The sequence below is a fragment of the Zosterops lateralis genome, assembly GCF_965231275.1.
Source record: "Zosterops lateralis genome assembly, chromosome: 5".
Lineage (NCBI taxonomy): Eukaryota > Metazoa > Chordata > Aves > Passeriformes > Zosteropidae > Zosterops > Zosterops lateralis.
In genome coordinates, this window is record NC_139766.1 from 18,108,777 (window position 1) to 18,127,325 (window position 18,549).

General features: G+C 41.9%; 1 protein-coding gene across 2 annotated transcripts in view; it reads right to left on the bottom strand.

Moving 5' to 3' along the window:
• PPARGC1A (PPARG coactivator 1 alpha) overlaps window positions 1-14,874 on the bottom strand; it is a 71,190-nt gene extending 56,316 nt beyond the window's left edge. Inside the window, exons 1-3 of one of the 2 annotated variants that reach the window (XM_083861640.1) lie at window positions 14,767-14,874; window positions 13,948-14,088; window positions 8,669-8,848 (exon numbers count right to left, since the gene is read on the bottom strand). In XM_083861640.1, the coding sequence (XP_083717766.1) occupies window positions 8,669-8,848; window positions 13,948-13,995 (228 nt within the window). In that variant the 5' untranslated portion in view covers window positions 13,996-14,088; window positions 14,767-14,874. Of the gene's footprint in view, window positions 1-8,668; window positions 8,849-13,947; window positions 14,290-14,766 lie in introns of those variants that run through there. The other variant, XM_083861639.1, reaches the window with a different exon arrangement.
• Window positions 14,875-18,549: the final 3,675 nt, after the last annotated feature.

The window sequence follows — 18,549 nt, forward strand, 5'->3', positions numbered from 1 at the left end:
CAGCTTATGTGGAAATTCCTCTGACCAAACCAGCCATCCAGAAAACCATCATCACCAGCTCCTTGACAAGAGGTGAGAAACTTTTCTACCCAATTTCTCTATTTTTATTTAAGTATATCTCCTGTAGAAGAGATCTGCAGTCCCTCCCACCATTTGATGTTGGCCCCTCCAAATCCTGATGAATTGAGCCTTCAAGAAGCAGCTATGGCAGCAGCCAGAAGTAGAAGTTCTCCCTGCCCATTTGACACCTCCAGCCCGTAATATGCTTGGAAGGGATGATCCTCCTAAACTTTATGTGATAAGCTGGATGGCTCTGAGGAGTTCAGGCAACTCAAACCTGTCATAAATCAACAAGGCAACAACACTTGCCTGAGGCTGCCACTGTGGCTCCTCACAGAAAATACTCTGTTCTTCTGATTATCGTCTTAGTGATTAGAAGTACCCATTATGGACCAGCACCCCATTGTGTTACTCACAGTAAAGCACAAAAGCACAGATGTGTGCGAGGAAATGGAAGTATTATTCTAGTGCATCACACGGCTCACGCTTCATGACAACACCAAAATCTCAATAGGTTTTGGGTTTGTGCTTTCATAAACAAAAACCAGTGATTACTGCATGTGGTAAAAAGCAAACTCCAATCATGGCCCTTCAGACTCATCACCGCCACAAAGTGCTAATTAATTTCTCAATCATTACGAAGTAAGACTGTTGCTCCGTTGTGTCAGAACGGAAGACTCAGCCAAAGCAACCAGCTATGCATTGCAAAGGGGATGATTTCCACCGAGACCTGAACCCAGCCTCCACGGCTGAGTGTGCCTGCACACACAGTCAGAGCTCCGTGCCTGCCAAGGCTGCGGCCCATTGCTTGCAAAGGCATTAGGATCCTGCATGCACCTGGACAAAGCTACCAAAATAAAAATCAGACACTGGAGAAAAAAAGGCCGATAAAGCTGACAGGGGGCACTCCTCCAGAAAGACTACAAATTTCCAGTGCATCTGAGGATTACCCACAGTAGTACAACAAAAGCCACAAGTAGGTAAGTTTTCACAGACACATATAAACTCTTCTTTGTATTTTTTCTCTGTTCATGGGGAAAAAACAGTTCACCATGATTCAATACCAAAACTTTCTCCTCTCTCCCTGCAACAAATATGCTCTGCGCAATTTCTTCCTCCTGACCTACACATGCAAAATAGGTTAGTGGCCCTAAGGAAAAACAATTCATAAATGAAGACTCATGATAATTTTATTCTTCTGTAATGGCATGGACCAGAGTTAATGCTAAGTGGGATGGGGCAGCAGGGAAAGAGCATACCAGGGTTAAGATGGACTGTTTAGTAGCAATTAGCAATGATGCATTGAACAAAAATAGCAACAATAAAAAAAGAAAAGAGGTTACGCTAGAAACAAAACAATTAACAGAAATAAATTTAATTTAACCAACTAGCATTTGTCTAAGGAAGGTAAACTTTCTGTTGCTGTAAGCCAATGGGGAATTAAAAAACCAGAAGAATCTTATCAGAAATATTTACTTCCCACTAGCAATAAGTCTGGGATTGTTTTTCTAACAAAAACTACTGTCCCACATTTTCGTGACCCTCTCTGCAGTTCCAGGGAGAAAATATTTAGTTCAACATTATCGTAAGCTAGAATATGGCTCTATTTATGTGACAAGTTGACAACATACAATTTCATGCTTGTTGAACTGATCTGTGTTATATATTCACTGTGAATTTTATGAAGCCTCACCATTATAAATATGAAACAGTATACACTTATTCAAAATAACTCCAGCAGTAGCAATTTATAGCTCGGTTGTTTGTGTGCTTATGAAGTCCAAACGCCACCTTAAGAAGCTGCATCTCACTAAAACAGATGTGGAGTGTGACTGTGACCAAAGTGGATTTAAGATGACCTCTGTGAAAGGAGGCTATTACATTTTTGTTTGTATGGCAGCTGACACCAGTTCGTATTTAGCTACATAGCCAGTGGGAACACAGTGTAACACAGTGTCCTCAAGGGCTGGTTTTAACACGGGCCAAGACATCCCTCTAATGACCTAATTAGCTTACTACTGTTCTGGTGAGTGCTAGTCTTCCCTCTTTGAAAAACGACAGGTGCTCTACAGAGCAGCAGCACAATGAGCATCTCAAGCCATGGCTGCTCCAGGTGAAATGTCTCCTTAATGGGACCGTGAAGTGGATCAGTCTTGATTTTCTTGATTGCGTGCCTGGGGAACGGTTTTGGTGGCCGCATACATCAAACAATAAACTCTCAAAGCAATTGTTTTTTGCTCACTTGGGACTTCTCTCCTGCCTGAAGGTTTCAACCAACATGCCAGGTGGTTCTTGCATTAAAGTATTGTAGTTTGTCCAAGTGGGAAAGAAAAAAGGAGCAGCAGCACACCTTGGTAACACTAGATACAGAACATTTGCATAAACTCTTTCCAATTACATAGCAGCTGGTTCGAGTAAAATAAATTCCACTTACTGCTTGAGCCTTTTTAAATGTCAGCATAGCTAATCATAGATTATCGTTTACATACATCATCCCACATAGACAGGATGTTATTGTACTGGTCTCCTATTTAGCAGATGTAGAGTCCTGAGTCAGGCCACAGACAGTGGTAAAGGTAATGCATTCAAACACACAAGACATGTGACGTTGCTCCATTAGGAATATAAAAGTCCGGCACTTTTGTAAAGTGTCTATTTTCTTTCCCTGGAAATGAGGGTCTTTTCCTCCTTTCACAAGTAGGCTTTATGATACATTGTTACCTTTTATCATTCTTATAAAGTTTCCCATTCCAAATCTGCATCTTTTGCCTTTTACGTTTATTGTTGTATTAAACCTATGACGTTGTCTACTAAATCTACTCCATAACCACATACAGTACATTCATTTCTCTAGGACCTCAGTACCTCTTATCTGTTTGCTTTTATGATCTCTTATGAACTGTGAGGAATAACAACTTGCAGAAATGTTTGTAAAGTAGTCTCAGACTGAACTCAGCCTTCCCCTTTTTTACCATACAGTGATACACTCTGCAGTGAAATCCCATTTGCCATAGAAGCAGTTCATTACAGGATGCATTTTAGAAGGACACAAGTTCCCAAATACCCAAATACATGTGCTTATCATGTAAAACATTAAATCTGCATGAATCTGAATTTCAAAAAAGCCTACTTATTAGAGCAGGAAGGTACATGTTGATAGGACTTGGTCTTGTGTTGCTTCCAGATTCACCAGAGTGCTCTACGCTACTGCCCAGAGCTATTTTGCTCATGCCCTCCGGGGCCTCAGACAGGCTGCTATGTGGTGCACACAATCACAGTCCTTTCAAGCACTTTGATAAGCTTTATTCTGCCATTATGCCATCTAGAACATTAAACACAATGTTTAAGTTCTATGTTAAATCACGATCAGCTCCTATTAACTGTTCCAAGCTCCTCATTTTTATCAACAGCTACTTTATTAAATCCTTAATAATATAGATGGAATAGTTAGTTAATTTGTGTGTTGAGCCATGGATGTTAATTTGTAAACATAATAACATACTGCAATCATTTGCATAATAGCATTTTAATCTTTTTAGTAAAAGCTGTAATTCCCTACAAAGTACGCTGCAGTAGAAACTAAGTGACTATTGGTAATAATAAAAAAGGCCTTAAAATTCTGATCCTATTATAGTGTTGGAACATACCCAAACTGCTACCATAATCTCTGAAATGTTACTGTTCTCTGATTTAGGTGTCTGTGTCAAGAATAAAAATGAAGTATAACTGGTAGCAGTAGACTATTTCCTAAATGTAATTTAGTATTCACTAAGCACCAGCACTTTGCAAATAGCTCTGAGGCTTTCCTTCAAAGTTCAGAGCTCTAGTTATGCATATTGTGTGAGGTACACCATGCAGCTCACCTCCAGCCTCTGTTGTGCTGAATAGATGGCTATGATAAATCATGCTGATTTGGCACTGAAGGGCATCAGCCATCAAGGATTTGACTACTATGTCTTTTTTTTTTTTCCTGAGATTGTATCTCCTTGAACTGCCTGCCCTGGGCTACTAGTTTTGGAGAAAATTAAAAAGTGGAAAAAACGCTAGGGAAAGCCACTACAGAAAGTCTATATAGGCTCAGTTCTCTGGAACCCATTAACACCAGTCACAAGACTGGCAAAGAAAACATTGGTGGTTGTTTAAAAGTCAGGCCAAGTCATTTTACGCAAGATCTTAGTAATTCATTAATCAATCTGGCTGCAAACCTTGAATGAATAACCTGCAATGGTGAAAGACACTGGCAGCACCACAGAACATGAGGGATTTTATAATCTGAACCTATGCAAATTACCCTGGTGATGTTTAAGGCTTCCCTCAACACTCATCATCTCCCTGATACAACCCCTTCCAAATAAATAAGAAATCATTTATCTCCATGCATTCCTCTGCTGCCAGGGGAAAGACAGTCTGCATTTCATTGTGTATTTCTTTCTCTCCTCACATTCTCATTGCCTGTAATACAGCCCTTTTTGGCAGTCTACAATAAAACATAGTTATCTTTTTAGGCTTTCTAAATACGTGGCACATAGAATGGCCTTGAGAAGTAACGTGGGAAACACCTATAAAAACAATTAAAAACGAAGTCATCAAATATTGTGAGCATTGCTTTGGAATATAGAATTATGTAATATATTAAATCTGCAGAAGGGCAGGCAATGTGGGTTTTCTGAAGTCTTTTTAAAGGTTAAAAAAGTGTTTTGCCAAGTACAAGATTTATGATTTTACACAGGTTCACTGTAGTTTAACAGGTTATTGCCTATCTACATGCTGAATTTTCTCTTGCCATCAGCTGAGTTATTTGCAAAAAATGCCAACAAAGAGCAACACCCACTGTAGATAACTTCCCTCTCCATAACACTACGCACGGATCATAAATAATTTTAAATATGACTAATCTTACATGATATGGTACAGTATATTTCAAGAAGCCTCGAGGGACAACAGCTTTCATGAACAAAAAGCCTTCTCACTCACGGCACATCAAGTTGTATGTTTGTTCACAATTTCACAGAGCATTGGCTTTCAGAATGAAAATTTAACCATTTTGATTTTCTGAAAGTAGCCAAATTAAATTTTTTGGAAATACAATTTTTAAAGTCTACTTTTTCACAAAAACAAATCATAAAAGTGAATGGTGCAGTGAACCATCTAAGTAACTGGTCTTGGGTGACTTGTTAACTATTTACTTGCATGAACTTGTGTCAATAGACAGTGCCCTGAGGGGCAAGAATTCCTTCATTTTCAAACAACAGGCAAAGAAAATTAGGTGAAAAACAGAAGTGATCAAGCTGTGAATAGAAAGAAATTACCTAATTCATAATGTATGTAAGTACAAACATCAGTAAGAAGAACCTCTGTGCTGGGGCAGTACAGGCTTGATTTGGGACTCGTATAGGTTACACTGGCATGTGAGCAGAATGATGCAGTGATTAATTAGGTGAGTGCAAAATACTGGTGTGTTTTAATCCTAGAGTGAAGGCCAGTATCTCATCACACCTAAGCAGATGAGAGCAGGGATTTATATTTAACACTTACATACTATCTAGACTAATTGGACCTTTATCTCACTTGGCTCCTGGTTGCTACCATAACTATTAATCATTTCTAGTCTGTGAGATTCCCAGTGCCACTGGAAGTGCCTAAGGTTGTGGATGCTCAGCTCAAGGGAGTTTTCAGGAACATGATTTGCAGAAAGACTGAAAATTCACTTTATGAAATACAAACATTTCTTTAAAAAAGTACACTTTCTTTAAAAAAAAGACACTCAGGAACTTTGTAAAGGGCTTTTGAACACTGTCCCTCACGTAGACAATGCCACATGGACTGCATTAATACCTCAAACGAGAGTGTGTTTCATTCAAGGCTTGATTGGATGATTAACACTGTACAGCTTGAACAAGTAATGCTTCTCATGTACTTCCCATCATTTGCTTGTCATTCTGGTTCCTTCCTCTCCACCCCAAATAGGCTGTATTTCTATTTTTGTATGACAATGCCTCATCTGGAAGCTTAAGTTAGATAAAACATTCTTCTCTCAAAATAAAAAGAGAGAGAAAAAAAAAAGTAAGAAAAAGGTATAAAAAGACATGATTTAATTTTCAAAAAGCCATTGAGGATCAATATGGAAAAATCTAGTGATTACCAAATGAGAAACTGCACAAAACTTCCATTCTCTCAGCTAAAACAAATAGTTCCTCACAGAGTATGTGAGATAGTCTCTGGAGGAAGAAGACATCTTCTTCTGATCTTGAGCACCCCCAGTCGTCACATTACCGAGCGGCAGAGGCAAGAAATAGTGCAAAGTATCCAGCTGCACAGTGGAGAATGGGGACAGGGTTAATGTATGGGAGGAGAAAATAACTGTTTCATTCCCATCTTCCTAGGCCAAGCAACCAAGAAATGTAAATGCAACACTCTAAGAAGCTGAAAATAGTCTAATTTTGCACTGCGGTATTATAAAATACCATTAGGCCACAATTTGTCCCTACAGGTAAGTATGGGCCAAGCTATGATGAGACAGCAATGCAGCCTGCAGCTGAAGTGAATGAGTGTGAGGAAAGAAAACAACAGAATTTGTGTGTTAGGAAAGAAGCAGCGTATTTCATTTCCAAAGTATTATTTCTGACCTATTACTTGCTGCGTAGATTCATTCCCCCAGCTGCATTGCCCCTGTTTCTCCACACATATCCCCCTGTTTCTGCACACCGGGGCAGCTCATCCTCAAACAGACCCAAACAAGTCCATGAGATGTTGCCCCTGTCACCATCTCCCAGTGAAGTAACTACCAGCCTATGTGGTTGTCCTGCTGTTTGCAACATACTTGGATTTTCAGAGCAGGAACTGTTTCCTATACAAGCTGTGCAGGGAATGGTCAGTACCTATCTGAGACAACTTAATACCCAGCAGCTGTGGCCATCAGAGTAGACAGGCAGTAACACACAGGACAAACAATGTGGTAGTCAAATTCTGCTGGTTTTACTGGAATAATTTGTACGCTTAAATTCGGGAAATACGTAATTGTATTACGTATTTGGAACTTACACTTTGAAAGTCTGCATCTTCAACTGATTTTTCCTACAGGAAAATGCTTCTGCATTTGGCTTTGGATGAATGTGAAAAAAATGTGTGTCCTCATTCCTTTTATAAAAAAAGCAGAACAAGTCTCCACCACAGTCACTGCAAATGTGGACCCTGCCCCCCTGCTGCTACCAACATACCCTACCCTGCCTGAGGCAGTACAACTGCAATTCAAGAACCAGACGGGATTTGGAAACTTTGTAAAACAAAGTGTGGAACATTATACAGCTAAAGAAAAAAAGAGGGCCTAAGCACAAGGCTTTGCAGGGCTATTTTGATTCAAATAAAATTAATTCCAAGCTACTTGGATGTAAATGACAGAAACTAAACAGAGAAGACCGGTTTCTGCTATCAGTTACACTGGTTTAAATCCAGAGCAATTAATCTGCATCAGGGAGATCACTGTGGGCTTAGAGCTGTATACAAAGAAAAGAGAATTTTATTCAGGACATCACATCCTAGGTAAGCATTTTACGATACCATTTCGGTTAATTTTTTCCAGCCTTTAAAATTCTACCATGACAATCTGGGGCTTTCTGGAACCAGCGGGCTAGCTGTACTTCCTGGAGCTGCAGTACCTGGTGTGTGAGAAACAGCACCCATAGCTTGCTTTTTTACAGTGTCTCCTGCCAGCTAATCAATTTATTGTCCAATTTCCCAGTCAGTGAACGATCTATGGCCTCTCCTATCAACAAGGAGGGAAGGAGGTTAGAGTTTAGGAAGGGCACGCCGCCTGAAACCACAAGGTGGAGAATTATGAAGGCTTTACACAACAAAAGAAAGAAGACCGAGACAGATAAAGAGACAGTAACCCTCCTCTTGTACACCCTGATCCTCTCATACACCCTAACCCTCAATGCACAACTGGAAAGAAAACAATTAAATCTCTCCTATCACGCTTTGACTTTTACTTTTAGATTGCTCTCCACCAGGAGATCCATGAAACCTAGGAACACTGAGATGGTCCCTGAGCTACTGACAGCCCTCACTGCCTTCTCTGCCACCTTCTTCTCCTCTATACATAAACAATTTGCAGACCTCTCAATTTGTGTGCAAGTAACTTGCACAGTAAGGCTCTGAGTGGTAAAAATCTTTACCAGAAATGTTCCAGCTACTCATCAGCTAGCTGCTGTGCAGCGCTCTGCTTCTTGCACAGGAATTCAAGTGGAAGACAACAAACAAGTTTCAACTTCTGTTTTGCTCTGTAGCTGACAACAGTGCAACTCCTGATTGTGACGCCACAGGGCAGTGTGCTCTAGGCACTCTTCAGCTGTTTCCTCTCAAAAATCATAAGTTCCATTTGAATCCTTTTAAGGCTTTCCTCCCCACACCCCTCAGATCGCAGGTCTGGTTTTGATCATGAGGATTAAAGGAACCAGTCAGAACCCGTAATACACCAGTAGTTTTCTTGTCTCTTAATAGCAGAAAAATAGTAAACTGTTGTCCACCAGGCTAATTAAAAAAAAAAAAATCTGAAAACAAAAAAGCAAGCAAGGACTTTGCAACATGCACTTGCATCATCTTGCCTTACCTCGAATATATTGGCGGGTTCATTGCTGTACTGATTGGAGATGATCTCTGACTGGTCACTGTACCACTTGAGTCCCCCCAGAAAGCTGTCTGCATCCAGGTCATTCACATCTAGTTCAGAGAGGTCAAGTTCTGGGAGATCTGGGCAAAGAGGCTGGTCTTCGCCAACCAGAGCAGCACACTGCAGGATACAGCAACACAGAAATAGTTTCATTAATTACCAGGAATCTATTAACTAATATCATGTGATAAGAATTAAGCCTCAATTAAGCTATGGCACAGGGTCACTAGGATTGACTTTGTTTTCTGAAAAAAGAAACACGTAGTATTCGGTCATTGTTAGCTCTATATATGTACATAAAGGGGCAGGGAAAACAGCAGGGCATAAGCTGCCTTCTCTACCACATCTCTGTCCAGCGATGATGACATTCCTTCTCCCTATACCATTTGATAATGATCATATATATTCAAAGGTTTAAATCCAACAGCAGAGGCCAAAGCATGGCCTTATCCTCCTTTCAGAGTGAACCAGTGCAGGTAGAAGTTACAGATGAATACCTCTGGGCAAGGTCTGTCACGCATTTCCTGATACATTCAGGTTAAAGAGGCACAGCCTGTTTCAGCCTTCTGCCCCGGAGGCTAGCTCAAGCTGGAGACAGTCACACTTTCACTTCTACAGAACCTTACTGTAATCCTTACAGCCACTCATGATGGTGGCTACTATATGGGCATAAAGAAGTATGGGTTGGTGACGTTGCTGGGCTCTTTTCCTAATGCACAAACCACAGCCAGCCAGTTCTGCATAAGAGTCCTGGCAACTGAACTGTGGCTTGAAATATCCCTATATACTCATCTCAGGGATGGGCATAGTTAGTTCACGTAGCCTTTCACCTGCTTGGTGTGAAGGCTTCTGTCATCCTAGCCAGTTTCCTAAATATCCCAAGAGAGAAGCTGTACTCAGAGAACCAAATGGATTTTCCTCTTCTGGCAGCCTCTGATCCAGTAATCCTAAAAGAGGGTCTGTGAAACGTTTTGGTTGAGGCAGTAAACAAAGTCTAGTCTGCAGGAATCCTCTTCAGCAGTGCAGAATGTTTCTGTCTGCACAACTTAGGAAGAGAGTAAGGATAAATAAAAACAAACGTGGACTAAGTGTCCTTTTATATGCCAGTATGAAGCTAGATAGGGTATTGACTGACCTACTAAGGAAGAAAAAATTAATAACATACATCCACTTCAACACAGCAATTCAAATGTTTGAGTACCCACCAAAACCATTTCCTAATTATAGAAAACACATAGTAACAGTTTGGCAAATAGCTGAGTCCCATATGTCAATGCTGCTCAATTAAGCAATTCCTACTGCACTGTACTGTGTATCCTTGTAACTCATCTCTGAACACCTACGTCAATACGGGCACACGGCAAAGCACAGGCGGAAATGCAGAGTCACCAGGCACTGAATGGTTAAAAGCCATCTAAAGTCAACTGAGCCTAAAGCCATCCACTGTGAGTATTCCTAGCACTGTGTTAAGGATGGCCAACCGCAGGACCTCCCCAACTCCTGTCAGTTGACCAGGTGGTTTGAATGATTTCCCAACCTCTATTTGGACTGAAGTCAATGGAGAAAGTGCCACTTTCTGAAGGCAGATGTCTGAAGGCACTAACAGTGTCCATGGATGTGAATTGCTCAATACTGGTTATGTCACTCTCGCAAGGACTACCTTTTACAACAATGAGAGCGAGAGCTGCTGAAGGTGCATTTCATTGAGGTTTTTGTCCCTGGAATCTCGGTGTGTCTGCAGTGCACGGGCTGGATGCAGCAGTGCAGCCGTGAGCGAAGATTTTGTCTGTTGGCACAAAGACTCGGTGCAGCTGGTGTGAGCTATAATTTACCAGACAACTTCTACGTCTACCAGGACACTACAAGATAATCATAGAGTAGGCCAAGGGGCAAGGAAGCTGAGAGGCTGCAAAACGAGGCTCTGAAATAGCAGTTGTTTTTCTTCCTATTATTTAAGGGGCCACAAAACTATAAGAAATCAAAATCCTACTTAAGTAATCTGAACTTTTTTTTTTAAATCTGAATATTTTTACCATTATTTTGAGTGTAAGACAAAAAAAAAAAAAAGAAAAAAAATTAGATACTTTCCTCTTCTTTAGTGCAAGACACAATCTTCTGGCAGCAATCTTATAACAGAGAGATGACCTTTTTTGATGCTTGGCCGAAATCTCTGATCTCATTAAAGGATAATCTAGTTTTTGACTGAAAAGGTAGATTCTCAGCATCACTCTCAGGTTTGTGTTCTGGAGGTCAGTAGCTTATAACTGATGCCACAGACTTCTAAAGTATCCTGCTGATCTGTTACTGCTTTCATTTATAAAAATAGCTTCACCCTGTGAACCACCTACTTAAACATGTTTACTTTTAGTAATCTGCATTTTTAAGTTCCTACAGTGGGCTTTTGAAGCAACATAAACAGTGGTATTAAAAAAAATCCTGCTTATCACAGCTTTCATTTACCTATAGTGACTGCAATGTCACCTAAAAATGTAACTGCTGAAATGAAGTATATATGCCTTGCCAATGTTGACATGATAATAAAATCAATGTTTCTGAATATGACATTATGCTTCTGAGCACACAGAGCACATTAATCTGAGACACATTAGCAGCAAGTGTTCCTGTTATTAATTTATATTTGGCCTTTGCATGATGCCAGATTTAACACTCCAAGTCCTAAAACTGTCCTCATCTGACACGCTGATATTTGCTGTTTGCCTATACATCTGTAACAGGTGCACCTGCATTGCTAGCACACATTTTACTGTCTTCCCACTGTTATTTGATACGATAGTTATTCCATAACTATAACCCTAATTTTACAGTAATATTTAGGAGGATAAAGCAGTCACTAAACACAAAAGGCTAATTACTGTGGGTTATTTCACTCCAACAGACCTTTTTTCTCTTAGTTCAGGCGCAAACAGTAAATTAGCTTAACTGCACTGATGGTAATGAATCATTATAATTAAGTATAATTCTCCATTAACCTTTTGGCTGTTTTTGTGCCTTTGAAGGTAAATTAAAAAAAAAAAAAAAAAAAAAAAAAAAAAAAAAAAAAAAAAAAAAAAAAAAGAAGAAGACTGGACTTGGGCCATGTTAATTATATTAATGAAAATATAATCTTTGTTTTATTTTTAACAAGTTTTTCAAAGTGCCAAGGGGATGAACTCAAGAAAGAAAGAGAGACTTGACAAAATGTGTGTCATGTGGATTCTCTCTATCAATCTTCACAACCTTACTGTACATCACCTTCATTAAGCTGTGAAGCACTGGGGACGCTGATCAGCTACAGTAATGCAGGCCTTTATTAAACAACACGCCGTCCTGTCATTATGTGAGCGAGAATATAATACATTTTACATTGACAGCAAATATTAATGATTCAAAAAGTGAAAGCTGCCTCCAGTACTTGCTGCCTGCATTATTTTAGCTCAGTAAAGGTGATCCCCTGAGCCAACGCAGCATGCAGACGCTAGTGTTGCTACAGGAAGTGCAATGCAGGAGCACATTGGCAAAATCCTACCCACAGTTAATCCATCCACCACACAATTAATATTAAGATCAAACTCTTTGTTGTTTTTTCTTTTTCTCACTGCACTATGAAAAAGTCATTGACATAAATTATCTATTCTGTTACTAGCTTGAAATTACTGCAGGAACTCTAGTGATTAAAATAAATCTTCAGTATTTCCATATAAGCTGGTTCCTCAATCAGTTCCTAGCAGCATTAAGAATAATACATGACAGAAAAATGAAGCTACGGCAGTTGAGACCCATGCTACAAGCCAGGCAACGACCCACACGATACTCCAGCTACTCAGAAACAATTAGGACTTTGGAGCCAGAAAGTCATCCACTTACTGCCTTGACTCATAATAGCTACAGGACATATGAATTATCCATATCTATTCCACTTTACCAAGAAATCAAAACAAGATAAGACCAATTACAATATACAAACAGAAATCTGCGGATAACAATGGCAAGCTGCAAATATTTAAAACATGACAAAATGACTTGAGAATCCACACATATGCTCTGCCAGATAGGAAAAAAAATACTGGAGAACATGGAAACAGTTCACTTTAGATGGGTAGCTTTCTACAGCATGAACATCTTATTTAAAAAGCATTGCCTGTAACCTGTTTTTCCCTCCCCCATTGCCCAAGGGGAGCATTTTAAGCACTTATTCCAAGCCCGAAGCCAGAGGATTAGTTCCTTTGAGCAGGTCTGTATTCGGGATTCCTCTCCATGGGGTCCAAAGAAAGTTTGCCTCGCTTTGCAAGTTGCCCAAACTTTCAGGTAATGCTCCATTTTGCTGAATGCAAACATGCAGAAATCCTCAAACCTCACATTATACTCCAAAGATTACCATGGGGCTGCTTGCCTTTTTTTATTTTTTCCTTTATGAATTGTAGCCAGCAGAAGCTGTGGATTTGATGTATTGCCGTCTATTTTTACACAAGCAGCAGCAGCAGCGGCAGCAGTTCACACAGTCCTGCATAAACTCTATTCTCATGGTTCATCCTGTTGTCTGTGCTGTGCAGTGGGATTTAACCATTTCTTGGACTACTCAGATTGCCTGCAAACCCTGCTCTACGGGGCATTAGCTACAGTCAGTATTCCAACACCACAAGTAGCAGGGAAACGTCTCCTTCCAGAAATCTCTTTTTAAAAGCATCTAAAGCCAAACAACAGGGTATTCATTCCTGTGTGCGTGTTTGTATTCTGCAGCTGACAAATAAGGAAAAAAACCTTCGACAGAGCACAGTGAAACAAGGAATTAAAATAAGAAGCCATGAGTTAATTATAACTTTTTTTTAAAAGAAATATTAGTCTTATTCTAAATAAACATGGCATTTCTCCAACCAGGCCACTAAACGCCACTGGAAACGCCACTTCAAACACCGATTTCTATCAGTATCTTAAAGCATAAATATTGCATATGACGGGAAAGCGAGCCAGAGGCACATGAAAATAGTTTCCAACTGCAGGAGATAGTATACTGATGACAGGAGCTCAGCTTTGATTTGCTCAAGGCATCGCAGAGTAACCTTAAAATAGCAAACTTAGTGGAGTTGAGATAAGACAGGGACTTGTTTGCAGAGCAGGCAGCCCGGCCGTGCAGCCGGGGTCCAGCCGGTGTCCAGCCGGTGTCCAGCCGGGGTCCACCCCGAGCCCGCGCCCCCCCGGCCGCCCCCGCCCGCGCCCCTCACCTCCAGATCGCTCCACACAGAGTCCTGGTTGCACATGTCCCACGCCATCCAGCTGCGGAGCGACGGCAGGAAAGCTGGCAAACTACAGTCCAGAGGCAGGCAGGCAAGCAGCAGACACTCATGCAGGCAACGAGACCCTCTCTGAGAGTGAACCGAAGGCACCTGTCTTACTACTGTTCCCCGTCACATGACAAAGCTATTAAAAAGTAGGCTGGGCTGTCACTCACCCAGCCTTCTGGAGCCGCCGCTCCAGCCTGTGACGTCACCAGGGGCAGACCCAGCCTGAAGTGAAGTGAATCTTCGCAAAGCGCTCAGCCCCGGGCGGCCGCGGCACACGCCGCGATTCCCAGCGCATTTCCCCGCCACACCCCCGAGCGCTGCTCGGCTGGAGCGCCGCTCCTGGCCCTCCCCATCTTTTTTAATTTCTTGGCTTGCTTTCTTTGACTTCCCCCCCCAGCCCGGCGCACAATAGGCAGAGCTGTGCCCGTAATAACGAGGAAAAGTGAAGCGGCTCCCGGCCGAGGCACAGCGGCGGGCCCGGGGCAGCCCCGGCGCCTTTCCCGCCGCGGTTCTCTGAGGGGCGAGCCCCGACTCCGGCAAAAGTTACACCTCCTCCCAGCCTTTGGGGTTTTTTTGCACTCGGGGGTTTTGCACCTCCCCAGGTATTCTGCTTAGGTTACGGTTTCTCACAGACAATTGCAACTCAAGTTAGTTTTTCCACGGTAAATACACCGGCAGCCCCGCCCCCCACACACCCCCGCCCTGGCCTTTCCGAAATGGACTCGGCGTCTATAAAAAACCTTCCTACAGTTATCTCACCTGCTCCGAGGGGGAAGCCTGATCCCCTTCCCAGATGGATTACAGTACTCGGAGCTGCTCTTTAGTCACTCCCCAGTCTCGGTGCATTCCCCAAGAAACCTCGGCTGTCCAGGGAGCTGCCCCCGTCCTGCCCGCGGCCGCCGTGACCCGCCCGCCTCCATCGCTGCCCCGGGGCACTGCTGCACCCTCCGGCCCGCCTCCATCGCTGCCCCAGGACACTGCTGCATCCTCCGGCCCGCCCGCCTCCATCGCTGCCCCGGGGCACTGCTGCACCCTCCGGACCTGCCTCCATCGCTGCCCCAGGGCACTGCTGCATCCTCCGGCCCGCCCGCCTCCATCGCTGCCCCGGGGCACTGCTGCACCCTCTGGCCCGCCTCCATCGCTGCCCCAGGGGCACTGCTGCATCCTCCTACCCGCCTCCATCGCTGCCCCAGGGGCACTGCTGCATCCTCCGGCCCGCCTCCATCGCTGCCCCGGGGCACTGCTGCACCCTCCGGACCCGCCTCCATCGCTGCCCCGGGGCACTGCTGCATCCTCCGGACCCGAAACCAGTGTTTGCCCATCGAAAATAAATTAATTAAAACACCTCTTGTCGTGTGAGAATCCAGACGCGCTGTTAACACCTCTCTCCCCGTCAAAGCCTTTCCCAGACAATAGGGGCTGCTGCAGGTGCAACTGGTTTGTGATGCCCCTTAGCACCGCGGACACGACAAATTCCATGCACTGAACTGAGAATTGCTGTCCAGAACAGCGAAAGAAATCTCAAAAATAAAGGTCTTGTTTAACTGTCCCCACCTGCCTGCTTATTGTCTTAAGATGCAGTTCTTTTAATTTTCTGGGTGCAGAAATTCTCATGAAATGTAAAATGCTGGCTCCCTTGTGCTGGGCTACCAGTCAAAGTTACAAAACTATAGCTTATCATCCTCCGTGTCATGAAATATTCATTTTCATTGTTATTTGCAAACTGGAGTATTCTAAAGACTAAATGAATTCAATTATTATACAAGGCTATGGCAATTTTGCTAAGAGGAAAAAAATAAATAATAAGTACAATTCTTGAAATAGCTTTTTTTCCCACAGACACTGGAACCTTCAGAAATGGTAGGAGGTCTCAGATATATTCTTAGCTTATTTGTGTTTCCCTGTAATTCATTATTGCCAGTCCTGATAAAATGTACATTTTTCCGAGCTTGTGCTTAAGGTGCAAATCACATCACTCTGTCATATTTTCACCAAGCACTGATGACAAAAATGGCATTGTTTTTACTTTATTTAATTAAAAAAAAAACACAGCAAAATACTGAATAACTTCAGAAAGCCTTTCCTACAAATAATTAAATTAACGATATTGCTTTTCTCTCACAACAACAAAAAAACCCTAATTTCCTTCCCAATTATATGCTGATTTAATGATAAAACTGCAGTAAATTATTAAGATCTGTGGCAAAGGTGAGTACCTCTACCCCCTGAACAGTCAACTGTGAAATAATACTGGGCACCTGCCTGCCTGGAGTGGAGTCAGTTCTTATTAATTATCATCTGTGGATCCATGGTTGGTGGAATATTCTCCTTCAATACCTACTTATAATTGTGTTCATTGACTGTGCCGAATCCATCATCTGGTTTTTTTTGAAGTTTCATTCACACCTTTTATAGAAATGTATTTACACTGGAACATTTCATATTGCTGTTTTGGATATTTTGACCTGCTCATGTTGTTTCTATTTTCTACATTTCCACTTCAATGCTTTCCCTTCAAATTAGCAAGTTAACTGATAAATATAAACTGTGACCTTAGTGGTGCTCTCACCATACAAGCTTTAGAGATTGAAGAACTTTTCTAGTGTACTATAGATGGAGCAACCAAGAGTAATAATTACAGAAGCCCTAGAGCTTTTCTATGGCCCTGTCCAGATTATAGCTTGAACTTTGCTGATAGTTCTAGTGTTACCTGGAAGAAATGCCAAGCAAAACTCCAACTACAAAATACTGTGAGATTTCAACAAGGGTTCCACATTGCTTGGGAAGAATTTTATTTCTTTTTAACTGAAGTGTCTAACCCCAGCGTTAGTATAAATTTACCCACTAGGATCTTTTTTCCCCCATGTTTTAATGTGGGTTTTGAGCATAGTGCCCCAAGGAGGAGAAAAGCAAGGAAGACAGCTGCAGTGGTGGTGTAGTTTGGAAATGATGCAGCCTCCACATCTGCAAATGAAGCCTGTGAAACCCAGCCAGCACCTAAGCTGCTTTCTCAAAGGAAACCTTGCCTTCTGAACATTCCCTAGAAGCTTTAGCAATGCTCTTCCCTCTGTTTTGACAACACTATAGAATTGCACAAACATCTTTCGTGGGGCAATATCTGAGCACATATACACATGATATTTGGTTCCATAACAAACACATACAAAGAAAACCCTCCTTCAGCTGACAAAGTCTGTGGGTCCCTTTTACAGAGTCTGCCCTGTTGAAATGTCCTTTATCAGACCACCTTTTCAATCACCACATTTCCCCTGTTTTCAGGTTAGTCTGTACCACGTCTCAGCAATTCTCATATTTTGACTTTTCTTCTTTAAGGGCCATGATTAAAGAAAGTTCTGGTAAACCTTCCAACAGTATTTGGGCACTAATTCCCAAATCCTGACACATTTCTAACAGGATGGAAGTTATGGCTGCCTGCAACAACAGGAAATACAAATCAAGACCAAAGCCCTCTGTCCTTGACTTTTTTCTGGATTCAGCAATCATTTTATCTCTTTTTCCTCCTCTTTCACCCACATTTTCTAGCTATGGGTCAGGTTTTTATTCCCTGTAATTTAGGTTTCTCAAAGAAGCTACTGATTTTGGAGACCTCATGACCAAAACTTAGCCCCATCATTATGGCACTGAGGAAAAAATATTTTCTTTCCTTGCCCCCAAGATTTTGGTACTTGCTGATTTTCAGCAAAGTCTGCTACTTTCCAGTGGAATAAGGACAACCAAACTTGTACATAACAACAGTGCTGGAGTTTCAGACGGATTTGCAAATCAGTTCTCACATTGATTCAACCCTTTCTGTTCAACCCTCCAAGAGTGAATGGCCTTACAGCAAAAGATCAGCCAATGCTGTATATAAAAGAGCAAACTGCACTCCAAAGGTGTCTTAGCGTGAATGGTGTTCTATATAAAGTATATGTACCCTATTAATTTTTTATTAAATATCTTCTTTCTGTGCATCTTTACTCTTATTTTTTTGCACAGTCCTGTATTTGTTCTCCAGTCCATTCTCTCTGTTCCACTTCTATCCTATTTGTTTGCTCTTTTTTTTTCCCCTTTCTCATCTTCTTTTCCTTATTGATCCAGTCCATCCTACCTAGAATACACCCTCAATGGCATAATCCAGTGAATCAAACTCCTTGAATTTCTGTGTTCATTGGTGCAGTAATTCTACAATGGAATAAAGTCATCTGCTCTCTCTGGTTTTGTTAGGGTAGTTATGATCGGAGATTTTTTTTTTTAACAGAGAAACCCAGGATAGTGCTCTGTACCAGCTCTCTGAAAAACTCAAGGGCCAAGTTAATTCCTGGCCCAGCCCTGGGTCACAGGCTGCTGTCTGAGGAGCTGTATATTTGAGAGTCCAAAATAACTTTCTCCAAACAGCAATGCGTTACTGACATTACTGACACCAGACTGAATTTTGCCACATCTGCCTCCACAGACTGAGGGCTCAAGTAAACAGCACTGAATGCCAGGGCAAATCACTTGCTTGTTCATGTGCAACCTGACTATGACTATTTACTACCAGCG